Genomic DNA, 22,348 nt, shown 5'->3' with positions numbered 1-22,348 from the left:
AGTACTTTACATACATGATTTTACTTTAAAAACGTGGTAGTATGGATTTACCTTGGGTATTCTGTACTTTAAAGAGTTGTCTTTTTGCATTCTTGGCAGAGTAATTTTTGATTAATTCTTTAGAAGCCTGGGTATTCTTGCTACCGTTTGTGTTAAATTGATTGGTGTTTCTGAAATTACATGTGTGTATATGTGTATATATATTTATATATATATATATATAGAGAGAGAGAGAGATACCTCTGAAATCATCCAAATGATGTTACTTATTTAGGTTGTTTCTCCCAATTATGAGTGTTCATGCACTCATTTCTGGTGATTTTTGTATTCAGCATTTTGTGGATTTATTTTTTAATTTTTTAATTTACAGTGTGCTAGGCACTGAGGATAAAATGGTGAACAAGACCTCCTAGAGAAGGATTATCTTCCATCTCTTTGGTCTTAGGTCTTTGAAGGTGTGTGAACACACTTGCAGAAATAGGATCATTGAGATCCCCATTAAGATAATGCTCTGACTGAGCTGGTCTACCTTAGGACTCATGTTAGTAACAAGTAGAGCTACTTGCTTTTGTGTGTCCAGGCTCTAGGGTGTATCACCTGTCAGTAACAGAGAGGTTGTTTTTAGTTGTTTGTGTCTGACACGTGGTGTAAGAGGAAAATATTTTCTTGCATGCAATGTAATAGCTGTAGCTTCCTCTTGAATTTGCATCAGTAAACAGTATCATATAATTTATATTAAAAATTCATACTAGAGCATAGGGGTCAGGTTATTTTTTCTCTTTTCCCCAAAAGTGAGTTTTTAGAAAAAATAAATTCAGTGTTCTTGAAAGGATTATTTGGAGTAAATCCTTTCTTACTAGTCTCAACTATAAAATAGGAATAATACCCAAGAGGATTGATAGGCACCTGTATAATACGAGCACAAAGGGTTTTTGTGGGTAGATGGTCGTTCTTGCTATTCTTGAGTTTTGTGACTAAGCAAGTGCATGTTTAGATACCATTTAGTTGATAATATGTTCCTTGGCTGTTTTAGGTTAAAACAGCCTCATTCTTGACTGATTTTTGTAATTATGCTCTTACATTCTCTTTATTGGCCTTAATCAAAGTCAGTAGTATTGGGAAAGAGGAGACCCTATGTGATAGGGTTAATGTTGTATGGCTGTTGAGGAAAATGTGGCTCCTTTAAGGAATGATTGGCAATAATAAATACAAAAGTAGAAGTATATTATCTTCTTTTAAAAAAATACTGATTTCCTATTTTGAGGGGGTCCCTTTGGATCCATTTCCTCTGAGAGAATAATCTATTGATAACACTACTGCAGACTGAATATTTGTGGTCTGTCCCGTCCCCCCCTCTCCCCCCGCCACTGCCTCCCCTGCCAGATTCATATGTGGAAGCCTAATCCTCAGTGTGATGGTATTGGGAAGTGATTAGGTCATGAGAGTTTAGCCCTAATGGATGCGATTAGTGATCCCAGTGAGTTCCCTTGCCCCTTCCTGCCATGTGAGGACACAGAGAACAGGCAGCCATTTATGGACCAGGAATGGGGTGTTCACCAGACGCTGAATCTGCAGATGCTGTGACCTTGGACTTCTAGTCTGTAGAACTGTGAGCAATAAATTCTTGTTGTTTATAAGTCATCCAGTCTGTGATACTCTGTTACAACAGCGTGAATGGGCTAAGACATCACCTAGTAAACCACATAATATATATTCTTTATTAGCATATCTATATTTCTCCTCCTTTAGCTTGCACGACGCTGTGCTTTTGCTGCCACTGTCTTTCAGTAGTCTGCGCTCTGGCCATGCCCCTTTCTCATGTTTGTCCTTTAATTACGGTGTAAAACTTAACAGTTTCCTGGAAGTTAAATACTTGGGGAGTTCCTCCTTTTTCAGCTTCTGTATTCTTTGGGAAGAAACTTTCGTCATCCTCATGGATTCCACCATCATCTGTATATTTTAACTTTTAAAACAAACATCTCTTTCTACCTTAGGTTTTTTTCCAGTGGTCTTATGTCATACTTTGTCTGGATACTGTCAGTTAAATTCTTTCTGGGCTAGGATCAAGAACTCTTTGTTTTCATTTCTTAAACACTGCTTTTCTAATTTCTTCTGCAGCGTCAACATCATCTCAGTACACACAGGCTTACAGCAGAATATTTTTTTTTCCATTTTACTTTTATCTCCATTTATTATTTCACCAATTCCTGCTTAATTCTTTCTGTAATTTAACTTGCCGTAATCGGTAGCCACTGGCACCGTATTTAAAGCTTTGATTATTTTTATATTAGACTCATAAATTTATTGAAATTTGAGAGTTTATTTAGTTCAGCTCTTTTATTTTGTAGATGAAGAAATGGGTACTTAAGTCAAATGACTTGTCTTAGGTTGCACAGCTAGTGAGTAGCTGATGTTATAGTTCTTTGGTCTCAATACTTCCGGTCTAACATCCTTCTTAAAAATTTACTTAAAAATTTTTTGGGGTAAGTTTTACATCTGCAGTTAAGAGTGAGCTAGTTTTAGGATGTTATGTAAGACGAACAGCATTTCTTAGCCACCCTACCGTCTTTCCCTGCTTCCTGAAGGTAACAGTAATACTTAGAACTCTTTTAGCCAGTTAAAAAACACATATTTACCTCCATCTATCTGAAGAGCATTTTGGAAGAGTTCATACTTGTGTGCATGTTTGCTGATTTTTCTTAATTTTCAGCACATCTGTTGATTTCCTCCTATGTGGAAGATAAGGATTAGCTTTCTCTTCACCCCTCACTGCACCCTCCTCCCCACATCCTGTGTTCCCCATCTTTCCAAAATAGGTTTATAGCAGTTTTGGTTTAATCAATACTTATCTTTATCCATTATGACTCTGGATGCTATTTATGGTGTCAAGTGGTAAATTGCAAATACTTTTTAGGAACAACTTTCGGCTTTCCTTGGAAATGTATCTTTTTTTTTTTTAATGTAGTAATCACTAATTTGGGCTCAGACTTTTAGCCAGTTACATGTTCAGGTATTTCGCTAGCTTTATCTTTTTGAAGTTTTTACCTGCTCCAGCTTGGACTGCTGGCCCTCTGCCCAAAGCCTGGGGGTTCTTTTTGCCTCCCTCCTACATTGAATTTCATATTCCTCTTTCTCTGTTGTTCTCCCTCTTGTTTAGTGGAGCAGCCTCTAGTAGTCTTCTGTGAGAAAGGTGTGTGGGAGGTAAATCTTTTAAGTTTTCTTGAGCTTTTCTTAAGACTTTTCTGTGCTTCTTTCTGGGCACTATTGATTGATAGTTTGGCTGGGTATAAAATTCTGGGTTGGAAATTATTTTTCTTCTGTATTAGTGTGCTAATGATTCTTGATGCCTTTTAAAAATAGTATCACATTTTTATTTAATGGATACTTTATCTTCTCTTATTTCTGAGGATGTTAATCAATTTTTCAAATGTACTCTTTTTCTTGTACAGTCTTTCCTCCAACCTGCATTTTTCTGTTTGTTTTGTTCTCTACCTTTCATGATAGAGGCTTTCCTGAGATGTCTGGTAACCCTTGGTTTTTGTTCCTGTTTAAAAGTTGGGATATGCACACACTTGGCACATAGAGTTGAATCATAGGAAATTGCCATTCTTTCCCAGCTTTGTTCACTGTGAACATGCTTAGTTTTCAGATATTCATTTCTGTGTAACACCCTCACTAAAAAGGAACCAAGGTTTCTTGGAGAAATGAGTGATTTTAGAACTGGGACAGAGAATGTACAAGATGAATCTGGAACATGTTATGCAAGGAAATAAGAAAATGCTCAGAAAATATGAAAAGCATGTAGGCATCTGCTTGAAGGGGTTACCACTGGCCAAATTTGAGATAACTGGAGCATCAGAATGAATAGTGATATTAATTAATAAAATAAGAATCTGAGTCCATACTGTTAATAAATTAAAGGTAATTGGGGAGAAGCAGACATATCTTTACTAAATTTACAGTGTCAACTGATTAGTGCAGAAGGAACAGTAGATTTACAAAATAAAGATCATTTTATAACTGTCAGTAACAATTGATTCAGATATTACCAAAGGATACTAAAACTGTTGGGTGAATATTTTAAGAACACAATCTCAAAATATCTTCCTACAGATTATTTACTAGTTAATTACTGAAGGAAAAATGGTTATTTTACAGTGGAGAAATATTGCAAATATCATCTTAACCAAGTGATCAGAATTATCACCAACAATGGGACAAACTGACATCATCTTGCCTACTTATGTGGTACTGTAGGAAAAACAGATCTCCTTTATGTGGTATTACTGCTAGAAATTCATACCTTGTATTCTTTGAAAATGCCAGTGAAATGAAAGACAAAGAATTGCTTGAAGAGATAATGACATTCGGTGTGATACATGATCCGGGATTGAGGTGAAGTGGCATTGCCGTAAGGGATGTTATAGATACATGAATTGGCAGAAGTGGAGTGTGAACTATATGGTCTGTATGGGACCGTTAATATGTTAACTTTGTGACTTTGACATGAGTACTGTGGTTGTGGTAAGAGAATATCCTTGTTCTGAAGAAATACAAAGTGAACTATTTCAGGGGTTAAGGACATGATCGCTGCAGAAACTCAAAACGTTTGAGGGGTGTGTAGAAGGAGAGAGGGGTCGTACAGCAGCAGAGATAGTGATTAGTTGTGAATCTGGGTGAAGGCTCTGTGGGAGTTTCTTGAATTGTTCTGCAAGTTTACAATGAAAAGTTTTGTTTTGTTTTGTTTTGTTTTGTTTTTTTAAAGATTGGAGTAAGAGTGGTTGGTTGGAGGCTGATGAGTGTGAGCTTTTCAGCAGAGTGACTAGTTGAGCTCCTTTGGTTGGGAAGTCCCCAGTGTCAGGATTTTCCTGTCACTTTTTCTTGAAGTCAGTGATTAGAAGACACTTTGAGTCTTCAGCCTGGAACGTCAGAGTTCAGTGGGCAAATCTGGCTGAGGGTGGGTGGGCATTTGGGTGTGCCCATGTCTCTGTGCCCTTTCTGCAGATCACACGGTCCCTCTGTTTTTAGTGTGGCAAGCCCATCTTCAGCTTTGCTGGCGTCATCTTCCTTTTTGGCTTCCTCCTGTCAACTGCCAGTTTTGGGAGGGACAGGAGAAGGCAAGGAGATTGAGGGATCTAAGGGTTCATTAAATAACTTTTTCTATCAGTATTCCTTTTGCTCCCTTCTGGCACTCCTCTAACTTTGTTGGTCCTTGGGGTTGTGCCTTTAAAAAGCAAGACAGAACAACCCAAACAGTCCTTTTACTGTAGTTTTAGAGGCATTTCAGTGTGTTTAATATGCACTCTTTAACCCAGGAGTACTGCACTTCATTTTGTTTTGTGTCTACCTTTTGGTCTTGTTTCTCACATTCTCACACTTTAGAATAACCACATTTCTTATTTGCAATAGTGTTAGACCCACTTTTCCCCCTAACTAGTCTAAGTGAAAAGACTGAGCAATTAAACAAAGACCTTTTTCCAGAAAAGTGGATAATGTCTCAGCATAGTTGTTAGAGCTTAATAAGCACCTGGATTTGTAATGCTGTGAGCATGTTTGATAGCTGTTTTGTCTTTTGGCTTCCTTGGATGGGAGTGTGCGGCGTGGTGAGGCAGGCAAGTTGGTACAACTCTGCTGGGAGCCTCCGAGGGTCTGTAAGTGGGTGAAGTGGGTGGTCTTGGCTGAGGGGAGAAAGGATTGCAAATCTGTTGCAGGCCCTACAGCTATTCCAATTTAAGTGGGGTGTGTGTGTGTGTGTGTTATGTAACTTCATCAGATTTTAAAAGGGAGCTGGAACGCCTAACACAGAATGGTTGTGTTGGGACTAGAATTACCTATGACATTTAGAAATGCACTTTTTACACTAACCTTTTAAGTTGGTCATGTCTAAGGACTGTGGTGTCACATAATCTGTTCTTAGAATTTAAAGGAAAAATTTAGGTGATCGATTACACTTTTTTCAAGTTTTTGTTCAAAAAACATTTAAATGGTGAAATGTTTTTAGAATCAAATATTCTCTTTATTTTAAGCTAGGTTTGTGACTCTTCTTGTTGATTTTTGTTTCAACAAACGGTTAGTATTGTTTATATTTGGTAGAATTTTATGGAACAAAAGCATTAAATGAGCAGCATTTATTTTGAGATGCCTTGTAGACTGCATCCTCCTAGGACTTCTGATTAGTATATTGTCCATGTGTGTTGGAGTCTTTTTCCACAGTATTTAGTTATGAATGAAGTGCCCTCAAAAACCGTTTAAGTTTATAGTCTTTTCACGTGTAGCATTTGGTTAATTCACATTAGAGACAAGATTTGGCTACAGCTAGGACTTCAGTGAACTTAACGTTCTGCTCAAAATTCCTAGTAAGTTATGATTGTTTAAAGGTATTACATGAGGCTACTTGGGTGCATTTAGAGGGAGATACCTTTAAAATTTGTTTTAGTATTTTAAAGTATGGTAGCCTTGCAGTTAACTCTATGTTGGATGAGAATATCATTGATGTTTTCATAAGATAAAAGATAAGTGTATGTATTTTTTCTTATTTATTCACTGATAGCACTCTTATGACGACTCTGTTTCTGGGTTATTTTAGTAAGTGTAGGATAAAAGCTTTAGGTAGAGGGATGACAGTGCCTTTTTCCTCTTGTCACATAGAAAAAAATTCAATTAACTAGAACTTTTCAGTCCTCTGAGGTACAGTTCTGTGTGGACCAGCGCTCATCAGACCAAAAGAGAACATGTTGTGATATGCTCTTTTTTTTCTTCATAGGAGAGCTTCTGTTGCATGCCCACCACCCCACTTTATTCCTGCTAATGTGCTAATGCAATAAATTGGAAGACAACTGTTGCCAGGATAACCTGTAATGGGCAAGGAGCCACAGAGAAGAAAACATTTCTTTTAATTTTTAAACTTGGTTTGAAAGGTAAGGTCATCAAGGTTATGAAGTTTTCTTCCATGAGTTACATCAAGGAAAGCAGTTTTCTGTCATGAGACTAGGGAGTCTAGGTGGACCAGATCTAGCTCATCTCTGAGCCAGATACCACATGGTTCTGTGGCACTGTGGTATTTTTAGGAAGTTAAACGGCAGCCTCTGTAGTTTGCTCAGGTGTGTCTTGGAATCTGTAGCACCCATGGGATTCCCAGTTTTCCATGGGGTGGGGGGTTTAGGGGGTGGACTGGGCCTTAAGGACCAGACAGGCCTTGCAAGCTAAAGTAGCATGCCAGAGAAAGACTGCTAGCAGAGACCCAGCGCTGCTTCTAGGTCATCTGGCTCGCTCGCTAGCTCGCTCGCTCTCTCTCGCTCTCTCTCTCTCGCTCTCTCTCGCTCTCTCTCGCTCTCTCTCGCTCTCACTGTCTCTCTCTCTCTGTGTGTGTGTGAGTGTGTGAGAGAGAGGTTTTTGTTTTACACTAGCCAAAGGGCATCTGGCTTCTGGCCAGCCACCTGACTCTTGAGTTTTAATTGCTATCAGTTTGGAACTCTTCACTGAAATTTTTTGTTTGTTTGCTTGTTTGTGTGTGGGGGGGCAGTAATTAGGTTTATTTATTTATTTATTTTAATGGAGGTACTGGAGGTTGAACCCAGGACCTCGTGAATGCTAAGCGTGCCCTCTACCACTGAGCTATACCCTCCCCCACTGAAGTTTTTTTATTAAAGACCAGAGGTTTACTTTGCATATTTGACTTTTGGGTTGGTTGGCATTTAATAGATAGTGGCCCAGTAGGACCTTTTTGGTAACACGCACACATTCTTAATCCAGTTTCATTTGCTCCACAGTATCTCTAGGAGGAGGTGGGCGTACACCATTTAATCATCTGCCTTTCAGGCTTCGTTATCTCAGGAGATACTATAGCTGTTCTGTTGTAACAGCTCTCAGTTTGTAATCCCCTGGCCAGCATCTTTCCTAGGCGGTATACCACTTTGTATGTGGTCTCTTCCACCTCCACCCCTTTGTGAATGACTCTCCTCAACACCCCCTTCTGCTTACACAGTCAAGTGCCAGCTCTTAATATAGAGGTTCTCATCTAAATCTTCTGACTTGTCAAGCTTTTATCTCCATGTTATTCTGTATAAATCCTGACAAGGAGAATTCCCTTTCAGTGGTCATTCACCTCTTGGCACCTTGTCGCATGTAGGTTTTTTTTGTTTGTTTGTTTGTTTGTTTTTTGGCTAATGGAGCCCAGTTCTTCTTTTTCTCCACCATGGGGTATGCTCTAACCCCTTGGGTAGGGCCTCTTTTGTTGCTGTTGTTTGGTTTGGTTGGTTGGATTTTTCTATTTCTTTGTTTGCTGATTTTTTGTATATAGGAATCTTAAGTGTATGCAGTCACCTCATAATTTTTCTGTATGACTTAGCCAGTTAGGTAATCTTTTATGGTATCTTGATTTCAGATTGTGCTTGCATTTATAGAGCCCTTACTAAGTGCCAGGAATTGTACTAAGTGCTGTTATATTTTCTTTCTTTTCATACTTTTTTATTTTATAATACATCAGTACATAGTCTGCATAGGTGCATAGTTTAAATAGTCAAATGGTATCACAAGATTTATAACAGAAAATGACAACCATCTCCTTCATCTTTCCTATCCTGCCCCCTCCTTATCTACTCTCTAGGAGCTGCTACCTTCATCTTTTAGCTGTTTCTCATATTTATTTATTTCCGCATTTCTAAATCATATAATATGTATAGGTAGCAGTTTCTAATCTGTCTTACTTCTAACCATGAAGGTGAAGGTTTAGCTCTTATGTGCATAGCTCTTTCCCTCTCTCATCTCCTAACATAGTTAAAGCACAGCTTTGGTTAAGATCGGTAATAAAAATTTGTATATTTTGGTTAATTAGTCCCTAAATCTCTGACCAAATTTTTAAAAAATTCTTCTCAACATGGTAACATACCTCTGGCAATACACTTCCTTGAACATGTCCTTTCCAGAGCCCTCTGCCTCATGGGTTACTCCGGACTGGTTCCTCTTGACTTTCTCTGTAGCTGCAGGTGTCCCCCTTCTGGGAGTCGGCTGTGTTTCTGGGTGTGTCTTAGCCCTGGTCTCATGTTTTCTGGGTCTTCCCTCACGGCTTATTGCCGTGCTTTGGTGAAGCCTATTCTCCAGCAGCTTCCTGAAGAAATAAATCTTTCAGACCTTCCATGTCTGAAAATGTTCTTTTCTAGAGTATTGAGGAAACTGATGTCATTTTGATTTCCAGTCCTTTCATAAGTATTTTTTTTCTCACTAGAAAAGTTTAAATACTCTTCTTTATCTCTGATACCATGGACTTTCACACTGTCTTAAAGGATCTTTTACCCCTCAGTGTGATGGCCTGTGCAGGTCCTAAGAGTTAGTCGCATCTTTATGCTCTGAGAAAAAAACATTTTTATGATAAGAGAGGATGGTGGTAGATTATGATATGTTCTAAAATTTCTGTTACTTAGATGTTGGACTTCCTGAATTGTTTCTCCATTTTCTATCTTTTCATAAAATTTTTGGCCTTCTCATTGACTGTTCCTTTTCTTTGTCCTCTGTTGTTGTTTTAGTAGAGCTTCTGGAGAAGTGGGGAGTTGTGTGGGTTTCAGCTCACTAAACATCTGGAAGTTTGCATAATCCTTTTTCTGTTTTCTTGTTGAGACTCCATGTCAGCCCACATGTCACCATGCCTTTTATATCAAATAGACTTTGAAGAAATTCATAAAACAACATGGTGATCACTTAGGATAGCCTTCTTCTCCAGGATGGAGAGTTCTCTGCCCTTGTCCTTGTAGAGAATCATCCAGGCTCTGCCAGAGCGCCTCCAGCCTCAGGGCCTTGATGTGTTCCTCACCTTTGTCAGGTTTCTGCTTCTGCTGCTCACAAATGATCTGTACTTTTCACTCTTTGGCTCTTTATTCTTGGGAGCTATACATGGTAGTATAAAAGAGCTTTAAGATATTCAGAGCTAGTTATCTTTTCCTCCAAGTGGCGAGTCCTTCTGCCACCCTGGTCCTCTTTGGGCGCTGTGCGGTGGGCAGTCCCTCCATCCTCACCAGAACAGGGTATGAAGCTGCCTGGCGTGAGGTGACCTGCGCAGGGAAGAAGGCTGCAGCAGAGTTAGTATCTCCCGTGGTCCTAGACACGATTAATCTGTGGCTGCGGTCTGAGATAACTTGCTTATTAGTCACAGCATAATATAACTTTATGTTGAGCTTATAATTAACTAAAATCTTTGAACTTGTTTCTTTCTTCACTTTAACAGTTTATTATGCCTGGCCTAGTGCCCCCCCTCAACCCCTCAATATATTTTTCAGTTTTTATTTTACTTCAGTCCTTTATTTTAAAAGGACTTTGCAATTATCCATGTTAAGTAAATTTCTCTTGGTTTCATCATATCAAACAGTTTTTTGAATGCTGATTCGCTCTTGTTTTCTGTGCATTTTGACAAACCTGTGGCATCCTGGCCAATCAGCTGATAGCCACTGGCCCTCAGAGCGAAGCTGCTCCCTTGTCCCCAACCATTCTCAGGCTGAGCTGCCCAGCCGGCTTGTCTGTCAGGTGACTCTTTGCCCTGCACACGAAGACCGGGGGTTCCCATTCGTGAGTGTGTCCCAAGATTACATTAGGCTGCTGTGGTTTCCCTTCTGCAGGCTGGCCTAGGACCGGCTTGTGCTCTTGATTACTGCTGCTGTGACATTTGCTCAGCCACTGTCCCTGCACCAGTCCTGTGGCATGCACTGTAATGGGAAGAGTGCAGACTTCGGAGCTCAACAGATCTGAGTTTGGGTCCCAGCTGGCTAGGATATTTACTAGCTGTGGTCTTTGGTAGGTCATCTGACCTTTCAGAGTCTTAGTTTTTTCATCTGCAAATGAGAGCAAAACCTTGAAGGGTTGTTTTGAGGTACAGATAATGTATCTAAAAGCATCAGGCCCAGGGTCTGGCATATGATAGGCACTTAATAATTGTGAGCTGCTGTTAGTCATTTTTCTGCCTTTAATAGAAAGTTGCTGTATCAACAGTTACTGTTACTGTGGAACAGCTAGAAGAGACTGAAGACTTTTTCATAAGGAGCTGTAGAGACCTTGAGCACTGCTCACTTCTCATGTGCTGCACTGCACTTTTGTTCCTGAGTAGAAGCTCAACAGTTCATGAACCTGCTTTTCCTTTTCTTGCACATACTGGTGAAACATTTATGAAGGAGAGCACTTCCTGGAGGTTACCAGTTTATTACTGCTGGTCTAGGGACTGTCGAGGTAGCCCTGAGTGCTTTATGATCATACATGTTCGGATTGAAGTTTGTTGGACAAGGAAGATTGAAGGTTAAAAAGAAGTTGGGGGAGGTGCTTTTAAAAGATTTTTGTGAACAACCTGCCACTTCTGTGTTCTACTAAAGAATTGGTTATAACTCCAAATTAACCAGGATAGTTAGGTCATTCTTAATCTGAAGCCTGTTTCTTACTGGCCTTTTTTCAGAGGATCTCAGTATGTCTAGTTTGTATCTGATTTGGAAAGGCTGTTCTCTTTGGGCATCTTGTCTGTAACAGGTGTATGAATACACAAGTGGCCACTGTCACTTGTTTCAAGTTGGTTGACTCAAAAACTGTGTATGACTTGCTTTTACTTTGTGAAAATGTGGGTGAGTTGGATTTTCCAAGTCTTTCCCCTACCTTGTGTTAGTATAGAATTCTCTTCTAGCTGTGCGGTTTTCACCTCATTCTTGGCCTAGATAGGACCTCCCTGTAGTTTTAGATTAGAAACTGTTTTGGAGTGTTTCAGATAACAGCCGTTCTAATCACATCACGTTTCCTCTTGCTCTCCAGTTACATGTCACTTCTTTGTGATGTTTGAGTCAGATTTGTTGACAGCTCATAAGAATTTTCTGATTGGACTTTCATCAAGCTCTCTTACCCATGCCATCCCTTTCAGCATGTGCGCGCGTACACACGTGCACAGAGTAGACACTTAGATCTAGCTGGGTTTTCCTTGTGTTACTGCTTTGATCTCTAATAAGGCTCCTGGCGAAAACCTGATTACCGTTGTGTTATCCTCATTACTTGTCCTTTTTCTTTCCAACTCCTTAGTCTCACTTTAAAAAAACAAGCACAAAAACAAAACTTCATTCTCAGTATAAATAAGTCATACTTTGCATATACTTGTATTGACGTTTTTGAAGTTGTGGAAATTATTCACACAAATTCATGTACATTTGCGTTTTCATAATGAGAATTTGTAGAGGAACACTTTATGTACTTGCTTTAGTGTGGACTCCGGGACAAAAGTGAGGCTGGCTTTCTCTTGATTGGCAGGCGGCTTTTTAAATGTAAAAGCGAAGTGGGCGATTTAAGATCTCATCTCTCCCTGTACATAGCATCTTAGAAGTGCATTTGGAGTAAGCCCCAGGGCATGGGTAGGCATTTGCTTTTTGAGGGCCTGTATTTCCCAGGTAGCTCAGAATTCTAGAGGCAAGGCAGAGATTTGTATCATCTGATACCGAAATACAGGTAGGAATGAAGAAAACATGAAGACTCTGAGGAATTTTGTTTGAAATTGGAGGGGGGATAGTAATTCAATGTGAAATCTGTCAGGGAATAATAATTTTCAAAATAGAGGCTGTTGCAGGGTCTCACCGTCTTCTGTGAGTCCTTAAAATGGTCTCTGGATCTCTTTCTGTGGCCCATCCCTCTCCAGCCCCTCGTTCACGTTTCTGACAGTATGCAGACCGTAGGTCTGATCTTGTTGCTGTTTGTCTTGCCTTACCTGACTCCACTGTTCATGTCTTAGTCTGGCGTGTGGTACCTGCAGTGTCCCTCCCTGGTGCTCTTGTCCCCAGCACTCCCTTCCCTATCCTGCATTTCAGTCCTGTTCAAATATGTGGCCATTCCTAGAACAGGTTTAGTTAGACCTCTTCCCTCTCTTGGCCTCTGTGGGAGTATGTCCATTGAAAATGGGCTTGCCACAGCTTAAATTTCATCTCCTCAATGTTGTTCCCTCCTACTTCTATTCAGAATCATTTCTTTCTGTATACTTTGTTTCGTCTTTGCTATAGCTATTTGAATGTACGTCTGTTGCAGTTAGAACTCACTGGGTCCTCTTTGCTCCTGCAGCAAGCCTGCGCTGCTCCACTGTGCACTCACGCATGGCTGTTTGAGATGTGGCCTTGTGTTGCCTGACCGTTTCCTAGTGCCCTCCCAAAGGCTCTTTCTTCTTGTCATCAGGACCGTCTCCCTGCTGTGAATTTCCTGAAGCTACTGGGTCTACCTGTCGCCTGTGCTTGCAGGCTTACTTCTGGCCCAGAATACTGCTTGCTTCCAAATCACCTAATGAACCTTACCTATTTTTCAAGGCCTAGCTCAGGCCTTGTGTGTAATGAAGTGTTTTCTGGCCAGTCTCCCCTCCATTGAGCTCCCTTTCTACAGAACAAGCTTGGAGTTTGCCTTTCGTTTTCTGTGTTTTCTCTTAGTGTTACTGTGTTCTTTGGGGGCAGGCACCATTTATCGTATTACTTCTGCGTTCGTCGATACAGTGTGTATTAGTGCTTTGAAAGTACCTGTTGGTTAATATAGTGCACAGTAAATGGATTTGACTCTTATTTACTATTCTCAAGAAAAACTGAAATAGCAAATAAGTTTCATATTAAAACTGGGAAAGAGTCTGTAATGTCTGGGTGGTAGAAAGTTGATTGCTTTTAACATGTTCTTCGGAAGAAGCAATTGCAGAGCAAATACAATGACACTGTCTCTGGGTTTGTACTGCCCTTTACTCTAAAGAAATTTGTTATCTATAATAGACACTCTGATACTTGATTTGATTAGTCCAGCCTTTGGGTGGGGGTGAGGGGGTGACTGAGTGAAATGGATACCTTTACTAAGAATGGAGAAGCAGATACCGGGTAGGCTTCCCGGGCCTTTGTGATCATTTTCCATAGTACTTAAAGAGAACTGCCTGCAAAGGCCAGCAGTTATTTCTTCTCTGTGTTCCATGTTCTGCCTCTTCGTGTGAAAATTATAATGTTCTCCTAGGCTTTGAGCTTTGCTGTTAGGGGGAATAGTTTATCGTTAACTTATAGCACAGAGGTGATCTCCCTTTAGAGTGGCTCTGCCTTTTACTATTTATAGATTCTTTCCTCTCTGTCCCCTTCCTAGTGGTGTACTGCTTTCAGTGAGTGAGCAACCACCAACCCCTCTTGGGCTCAACAGTTCCCCATTTGGGTCTTGTCAGATGCTGCCCAGCTAAGTTCCCTGCATACCTGAATCCAAGCCCAGGGGTCCTGAGACTCCAGGTGTCTGGACACTGGCAGGAGTAGGTGAGCCAGTAAGAACAGCCTTTCAGCAGCTCAGTTTGCTCAATACATCTTGTTCTCAGGCTGCTCATAAACTCAGCCAGAGGTTTGGGGTAAACATGTCTGCTGCTCGTGGAATAAGCAGGTGGTTTTGAATCTAAATGGAGACTGTGAGGACTCAGTGTTCTCCAGAAGAAGGGGGGAGTTTAGTTTTTTTGTTTGTTTGTTTTTACATTAATCAAACATCACTGTTTCCCAACATGCTTAAGTGACCTAGGCATTTTTTTTCTTCTTCATAATAGTTTTGCAGTAACTTAGAAAATGAAATAAATTCCCAGAGACATGCACCTGTTTCAAAATTTGGCCAAGTATGTCTATACCAGTAGTGAGCCACTTGTGGCCCTCCTGATTTTAAGATGTAGCCTTCTCCGTTATCACAAAGTGAAGAATTTGAAAACTTATCTTCTATTTCTATATATATTCCTAGATATTAGAGGCTAAAAACCAGTTCTAGTATTTTTGTGACCTATTTTTTTAAACTGACGAATGTCCAACATATACACAAGAATAAACATGTTTCTCATGTATGTTTATATTTTAGAAGGAAGGAAACATGGCCCGTAACCTCTCCCCACTCACTCCGTGTCGACTCTTGTGTGGGAAAGATGATGATTAACTCCTGACTTTGGCTGTGGAAGGAGATGGGGAGGCTATTTTAGTACCAGGAGAGAAACTTGGCATCATAATTGTAGCAATCATATAATTAGAGCTGTCATGGCCACATGTGACTCTTGAGCACTTGAAAAGTGGCTGGCGCAAATTGCCACGTGCTATAAAATGTCAGAGCACCCAGATTTTGAAGACTAGTATCTAAAGAATTACATGTTGAAGTAATGATGTTTAGATGTATGAGGTTAAATACACACTTAAAATTAATTTCGCTAGTTTCCTTTTTACTTTTTGGTGTGGCTACTAGAAAATTTAAACTTACATGTGGCTCACATGGTGCCTCGAGTGTGATTTCTGTCAGCGCCAGCTTGGGCGATGGGTGGAGCCAGTGCGGTTCCAACAGTGGTGAGAGGAGGCCTCGAGGCAGTGCTGCAGGCGGACTTGAGGTGTGTAGGAATTTGAACTCGGGCAGTGTGTTTGCATGCTTTTGTATAAGGTCATGAAAAAATCTTTATTACAGATATTCCCTTCATGGCACATTTTAAAGAAATAGTATTAAAAATTTATAATACATTTTGTTGTCTTAAAGTGTTTCCCACGTGTTCTCTTAGGTGGAAGCAGTGGCTTCTTGTTTCTGTAGTTTGTGCTCCTTACTTTAGGTAACTGCAGCTGTTTAAACTGGAAGCATGTTACACAGGTTACTGCAAGACTGGAGCATGAGAGGAAGTATTCACGTAGGACATGGGGTCTGGGGATTCCAGTGGGGCAGGTTATAGAATGGTATGGATACATTCAGCTGGCTTCCTGGGTGCGCGCGCGGCCATGCCGTCTTGTGGGGTCCCCACGCCCAGACACATTGGCTTGAATGCTTAACATTGCTGTCCTGAGATTCTTCATAATCTTTGAATCTTTTTTTGAATCTTTGAATCTTTTGCCCTGGGCCCAGCCAGTCCTGGATATCACAGTTGGGATAGCAGTGTGTAGACTTGGGGTTTTGCAGAACACCGTTTATCCTACTTGGATAGAAAATTGCCAAATTTAGGCAGAGTTAGGAGTAGGGGATTTTGAATTTTAAATTCATCGAAGTTCTTCCTTGTCATTTCCAGTTTCCTGCTCATTTTTGGTATGACCATCAGCGGTTTCTCTCTCCAGAGTTCCAGTGGTTTGTTTTTCAGTGTGTTCATGGTGTCATTTCTTCTGGGCTCCTGTTGGAAAGTGATATGTTCTGCTCTGCTTCTGTCACATTGAAAGAAAACCCACTAATGTCAGTTTATCCACAGGGAGCTTCTGAAATAAATAACACAGTCATGTGTTTGCATGGTATGCTTTTCCTCTATTTCTCATGGTTATGTAATTATTTTGAATATACTTACTGCAGTTTATTACAAATGATCAGCAGTGGTTTAAGCCCAGGACAACAGCATCTGGGAACTTGCTAGAGATGCACAGTCTGGGCCTGATCCCTGCTTTCCTGAATCAGAGCGTGAGACTGTGTTTTAATCAGACCCCTAGGTGTTTCCATGCCCATGAAAAGTGTGGGGAGGCGTGGTTTACAGCTTGCCGACTCCGATGTGTTTATTGCACAGGAGGTTCCAGTTGCCGAGTGCCTGTGCGTTCCAGCTACGAGACCGGGCCTTTCTCATCAGCTACTCACAGCCCATTTACTTGGTGAGAGTATTGAGGCTAGAGAGGGGAGGTAGTTTTCCTGAGGATGCAGGACCAGCCAGTAGAGGAGCTGGCATTGGAATTCAGGTCTGTTTAGATGCGTAATAGTCCTACCAAGAGTTGAGGAGAAAATGATGTTTATTGGTTGTAGGTGGTTTACATAAACCACAGTTGGGCCTTGTGGGATATGCTCTACCAGCAGGGCCTTGGCGTAATCTACAGAGGGCATATTCCACGGAGGGACAGGCCTTCTCATACCTGCTGCAAATGATTTAACCACATCCCCATACCAGTTCCTGTGTCAGAGAGACAAGGTAGCACCTTTTCTTTCAGAAACAAAGTGACTCTGCTTGACTGCTTTTGAAATAAAAGTACTGTGGCCCAGATTTTGCTTCCAAGAAGGAAGGTATTTTAGTTAATTTCGGAGGACCTTTAATTAAAACAGTTGATCTAAGATGAGTAAATTTGTGGATCCTTTGATTCTATCTTGTGCATATATGGTGGTAATTTACACTTGTGGGGAAGGCAGAGCATAGCAGAGGTTGTCACCTCCGTGGTACCAAGTAACGGTTAACTCCTCCCACGTCTTCTTCAGCTCTTTTGGAGAAAACCCTATTTTCAGGCTGCCTAATCCAATTTGCAAAATAACTCTAGGATTTTGCAGAAAGGTGGAGGATAGTTCTGGTTTTATCGTTTTCCCCCTTTGTCAATATTGATTTAAAAGGCTATAATTTGGTTTGTAAAAAATTGTATTTCCTCTTATCTCTAAATCCTTCTGAGTGCAGCTAGGGTAGCAGTTTTAAAGTGTATTTGTGTTTACTAAAAATGAGCTGTTGACGTTCTGACTTTTTTCAGTTTTTCTGAGTATCTTAGAGTAGTTACAGTATTAAAAGAACTCCATTCTACCTCCTGGCCCTGGGCAGTTGAACTTTGAAACTGTTAGTTCATACCTAGCTTGATTCTACTTCAGAGGGCACAAGTTAGGGCCAGGCCAGAGGTAACTAATTTACTAGTGCTGTTCGTTTTCAGTCCAGTTTGCTGTTTGGCTAAAAGATAAAATACATAATGTTTGCTTACGGAGTCTACTGTGGTTATATTTTATTTTTAAGTTTGTAGTACACCTACCCAATTTAAAGAAAATGTACTGTGGAAATGTATATTTCAAAGTGTTCTGATTTAAAAAGGTGCTATTCTGATTTAGGATAGTGGAAAGTAAAAGGAGTTTGGCATTTTAAAAGATAGTTGCTCAAGAATTCCTTTTCTTGTGTTTAAAAAAGTATAATAAAACAAGAAGTTGTGGGCTCGGGAGATCAGAGGAGCTGGTTGGTCAGGTAGGCCATCCTGCTGGAGCACCCGGTCCAGGTTGGGACGGCTCATCGTAACACAGCCCAGGGCAGCCTCTCAGGTCAGCAGGCAGCTTTCTTACACATGGTGACCTGGGGATGGAGGCACCTTCCATTTTTCAGCTCTTCTGTCCCTTAGGGCCCTTTTTGTCATCAGCATCCAGCCACATGCAGGGGAGAGCTCATGAAAGTTTTTATGGCTCACAGCCTATTGGAAAAAACTTTGTCACGTGGTCATACTTACCTGCCCAAGAAGTTAGGTACGTGGTCTAGGTGAGTGCATGAGGGAGAATGGGTCTGGTAGACAGTCCCGCCTGGCACCACGTGGCTGCATCCCTCCAGGCAGGCGGTGAGGGCTGGGGGGTAGGTGCCTGTGTGGGTGCAGAGATAGCAGAAAGGAATGTTAGTGTTAGTGGGTACTCTTTCCTCTTGAGCAAGGGACGCTAAACTTTTTCTGTAAAGGACCAGATAGTAAATGTGCAGGCCACATATGGTCACTGTTGCATATTCTTCTCTTTTCCTTAAATAGCCCTTTAAAAGCCATCAAAACCATTCTTAGCTTGCAGGCTGTGGGCTTGATTTGGTCGGTGGGCCATAGTTTGCCAGCGCCTGCTGTTATTTCATGACTACTAATTATCAATTTTTTCCTGTATATCCAGTATGTAATAAGTTACCTTTATAAGGCTAACATTTTGGAAGTCTGTTTTTATTTGAGACAGATATGAATGATTATATCTCAATCCATATTTTAGAAGTAGACATTCATAGTTTTCACTTGATGGGTATAAGTGTTTATCTTATTTATAATTAATCAATAGTAAGGGCTCAATATCAAATTTGCTTTTGTGATTTATTAGTATTATTAAGTATACCTTGCCTTTATATGTAGGATTACCAAAAAAAAAAAAAAATAGACCATGCCACTTTAGATGAGACCTAATTTAAAAAGACTTATGGCTAAATTATTAACTATGTCCAGTTTTCTGACTTCAGGTGGAGAGACTATTAGATTATCAGAAATTTGTGTTACAGATCAAAATAAGTGCATACTGATCTGATAAAGCTGGGGTGTGTGGGAAGGTATTTGAATACCCCTAGTAGCTTTTCAGTCAGTGACTTTGCAGAAGTATTTAAGATAAGTGAACTATATTGTCAGTCTGTAGTCATCCTAGTATTGAATTTTCCATGATCAAGTTTGAAGACAAGGTAGAAGACTGAAGACAAGGTGAATAATTGTTCTTTAAAGTGATTTTGCTATTTCAGTCTTTAGTTTTCTTTGTTAAGAATGGCATAGGTTTTTTACCATTTTATGGCTTTCAGATTTTCAGCTGTGAAAGTACTCAGTGGCTAAAAGTGCTGGTTCGTGGTGGTTATTTATTTAACTTTTTAGCATTCTAAAGAATATCTCAGTGCTTGTCATTTATTGCTGCAGATATTAGTTTTATGTAAGAATGTGTTTTTCACCCTCAAGAAAGGGTTTATTTTCTTCCTTTTTCCCAGCATTAAATTCTTAGCTACATATGGATGGATTAATTTTATAGGCTAAAATCATCCCCAGTTTTAGCTTTCTTCTTTCAGCATTTTCAAGTAAAATTTTTTGTTATCAATAAAAATATTTTCTTTTCTAAGAAGGGAAAAATCTTGCCAATTTTACTTATTTAGAAAGTGTTTTATAGATTCAGTATGAAACTTGTTTTTCTTATGTGACCCAAGTTTGCATTTCAGACTAAAACTAAATGGAAATTTGAAAAATTAATATGTGATGTTGAAATTTTATTTGAAATACTCTTTGCATTTTGTTTAGACCAGCATGTTTTGGAAATTTGATCTTCACTCATCATCCCACATAGACACACTTCTAGAAAGAGAAGATGTAACCCTGAAGGAGTTAATGGATGAGGAAGACGTCCTACAGGAATGTAAAGCTCAGAACCGCAAACTTATAGAGTTTCTGTTAAAAGCAGAATGTCTGGAAGATTTAGTCTCATTCATTATAGAAGAACCACCTCAAGACATGGATGAAAAGATCAGATACAAGTAAGAAAATTCAGTCTTCTGTTTAGGGTGGGACTAAAGCAAAGTGGGGGTAGAACCTGGTCATTCTTGTTGGCCAGCAGCTCTGCAGGGCTGCCCTAGACAGTTGCAGAACGTTAACGTGCTTAGGGGCGCGAGGCTCAGGGAGCAAACAACCTATTCTAGAACTAAGTCCAGTGAAGTCACAGGATTTGAGAAATGAGTGTTCTAAATTTCACCAGAGTGTTTTGTCTAAGGGTGAATTGCATTATAAACAGTGATGAAGTGTCTTAAAATAGGAGGACGATCCAAGTAAGTATTTTCTCTTCTTTACAAATAGGAAGAGAGTGATTATGTGACTACCCAAGATCACATGGCACATCTAAGCCAGAGCTTGCTTTATGAATGGCTTTGCTGATAGAATAAATTCTGACCTTTTGCTAACTGAAAATAAGGGTATGGATTTTGGTGAACATCAGCATAGCTAAATTTGAGCAGCGAACACCTTGGGTACCTACAGTGGCTCTGTCTCCATCACTAGTTTCATCAGCTTCTAACACTTTGCATTCAGACCCCTGGAAATTCTTTGTGAATAAATACTCTTATGTATTTAAAGTATTGGGGTTTCAGTTAATTATTTTTCGATCTTCAACTCTATTGAAATATTTGGCTCCCCTCCCCACCTGAAAATAGAACCAATTCAGGAACAGAAAGTGATTGATTATGTGTTAAATAAGCTTAATGGACTAGGAAGAATTATGGCTTTTAGTAGATTCTCCTTTGCCTTTTCTCCCCTAGTCTGTCCCTCCTTTCAGGTATCTTTTCATTTCTTTGTGGGGAGAATTTTGCTGTCAGAGAAATAATACTTGTGAATGCTTTCAAGTTGTTGGTGGCTTGGATCCTCAAGGAAGCCCTGTTCTTATCCAGCCATTACGGTTGACAACTAGTATTCAGCAAGTCTCCACTTAGAGATCAGAGCCTTACGAAAGGAGAGGAAAGAAATTTGGCAGCAGAAATACTAGTGTACTCTCATCCTCCAAAAGACAGCTGCTTTGCTGTTTTGGAATTCCCTTCCCAGTGGACCCGCATGTGCGGGTGCTGCTTGCTGTGGGGCTTATCTGGGCAGGAGGCACTATGGTGTGGGCTTTGCATCAGACCCACCTGGGCGGGTGCAGCCCTCTCTTCGTAGAGGCTCTGAGAACTTGAGCAAGAGACTTAGCCTTCTTGGGTCTGTGTTCTCACATACTGAATGAAGCTATTACTTCTTTAACTGGGAAGAGCAGTCACACCTTATGGAAAGTGCAGATTCTACCAGAAAGTAGCTGTGGCGTTTGTTGTAGTGCCATGCCAGCGGTTTTTGTGTGTGTGCGCTACCTTTGAGGTTATGAGAGCAGGTGTGTTTCCCTGGACGTACAGCCTTCTGGTTGGCACCATTTTGAGGGAGCATGACTTGAGCTGAGCAGAGCAGTTCTTTGCTGCACTTCTGGCTGGACTCGCAGAGAGGGATTTTTCATATGGGATCTGAAAAGCTTTTAGGGTTAGAGTTGACTCTAGGCATCTAAGGAAATTTAGGCTAGTGTTTGTAGTTTATGGAGTGACTGCTGCACTTTGTGAACTTCGTAACTGTTAGTCACACTTGTGATTGATCTCATCACTGTTTTAACTTAAATCAGTGATCACATACAAGTAGTAACGGTCTGTCGTTTTACGGTAGCCTTTTAATAACAGATACCTCAGTTTTAAATAATTTGACAGAAATTTGAACTAACAGGACTTTGAAAATAGGTCCTTAAGTAGTATTGTAAATTCGAAGTCAGAGATGCTGTTGGTTGGGTCATGGTTCCTGCTGAAGGGCTGCCACCCTGAACATCAAGGGAAGACAGGCTTCAGGGGGAGGGACGGGACAGGGGTCAGGGGCTGCTGCTGGCAGGCCAAGTGAATGCCAGCATTTGCCACTTGGAGCACATGGGCCCTGTCAGTGCAGGTTCCTTGGAGTAGTAGACCCGGAAGCCGGCTGAAATGCTTTTGAGGAAGAATTAGAGACAGAGCAGGGAGCTCTTGCAAGTAGTTTCCTAGAAAAGGAGCAGAGAGAGAAAGTGGGAGCTACAGGCAGGTGCAGAGTCAGCAGAGGAGTGCTGTTTGGTTTTTTCCTAGATAGAGGAAGCATTGGGGGTTTATGTGCTGTGAGCGGGAGATTCGGTGATTTGGTGACATGCTGTGCTTGAGTCGGTGAAGGGAGTGCCAGCCATCAAGCTGCGGTGGCTTTAGGAGCAAGGATGGCTCCTGTGCAGCAGGAGGAAGGGGCCCAGATGCAGGTCAGGGATGCAGTTGCACTGGGCTCTCTTCTGATTAGTTCTGTGTTCTAGGACAGGACAGTCAAGGTCAAAGAGTTGGGGGTGGGGATGGCCTTGCTGAGAGGTGGAG

At 40.6% G+C, this 22,348-nt stretch overlaps 1 protein-coding gene across 14 annotated transcripts in view; it reads left to right on the top strand.

Annotated features, from left to right (window-relative positions):
• Positions 1-22,348, top strand: part of PPP6R3 (protein phosphatase 6 regulatory subunit 3) — a 113,799-nt gene that overhangs the window by 28,670 nt on the left and 62,781 nt on the right. For 9 of the 14 annotated variants that reach the window (XM_074371597.1, XM_074371601.1, XM_074371600.1 and 6 more), the window contains one exon: positions 19,716-19,948. In XM_074371597.1, coding sequence (XP_074227698.1) covers positions 19,722-19,948 — 227 coding nt within the window. In that variant the 5' untranslated portion in view covers positions 19,716-19,721. Of the gene's footprint in view, positions 1-6,763; positions 6,918-19,715; positions 19,949-22,348 lie in introns of those variants that run through there. The other 5 variants (XM_074371593.1, XM_074371595.1, XM_074371594.1 and 2 more) reach the window with 2 other exon arrangements.

The sequence above is a fragment of the Camelus bactrianus genome, chromosome 10 (assembly GCF_048773025.1).
Source record: "Camelus bactrianus isolate YW-2024 breed Bactrian camel chromosome 10, ASM4877302v1, whole genome shotgun sequence".
Classification (NCBI taxonomy): Eukaryota; Metazoa; Chordata; class Mammalia; order Artiodactyla; family Camelidae; genus Camelus; species Camelus bactrianus.
Note: the sequence above shows the minus strand (reverse complement) of the source record. Positions and strands in the feature narration are given on the sequence as shown.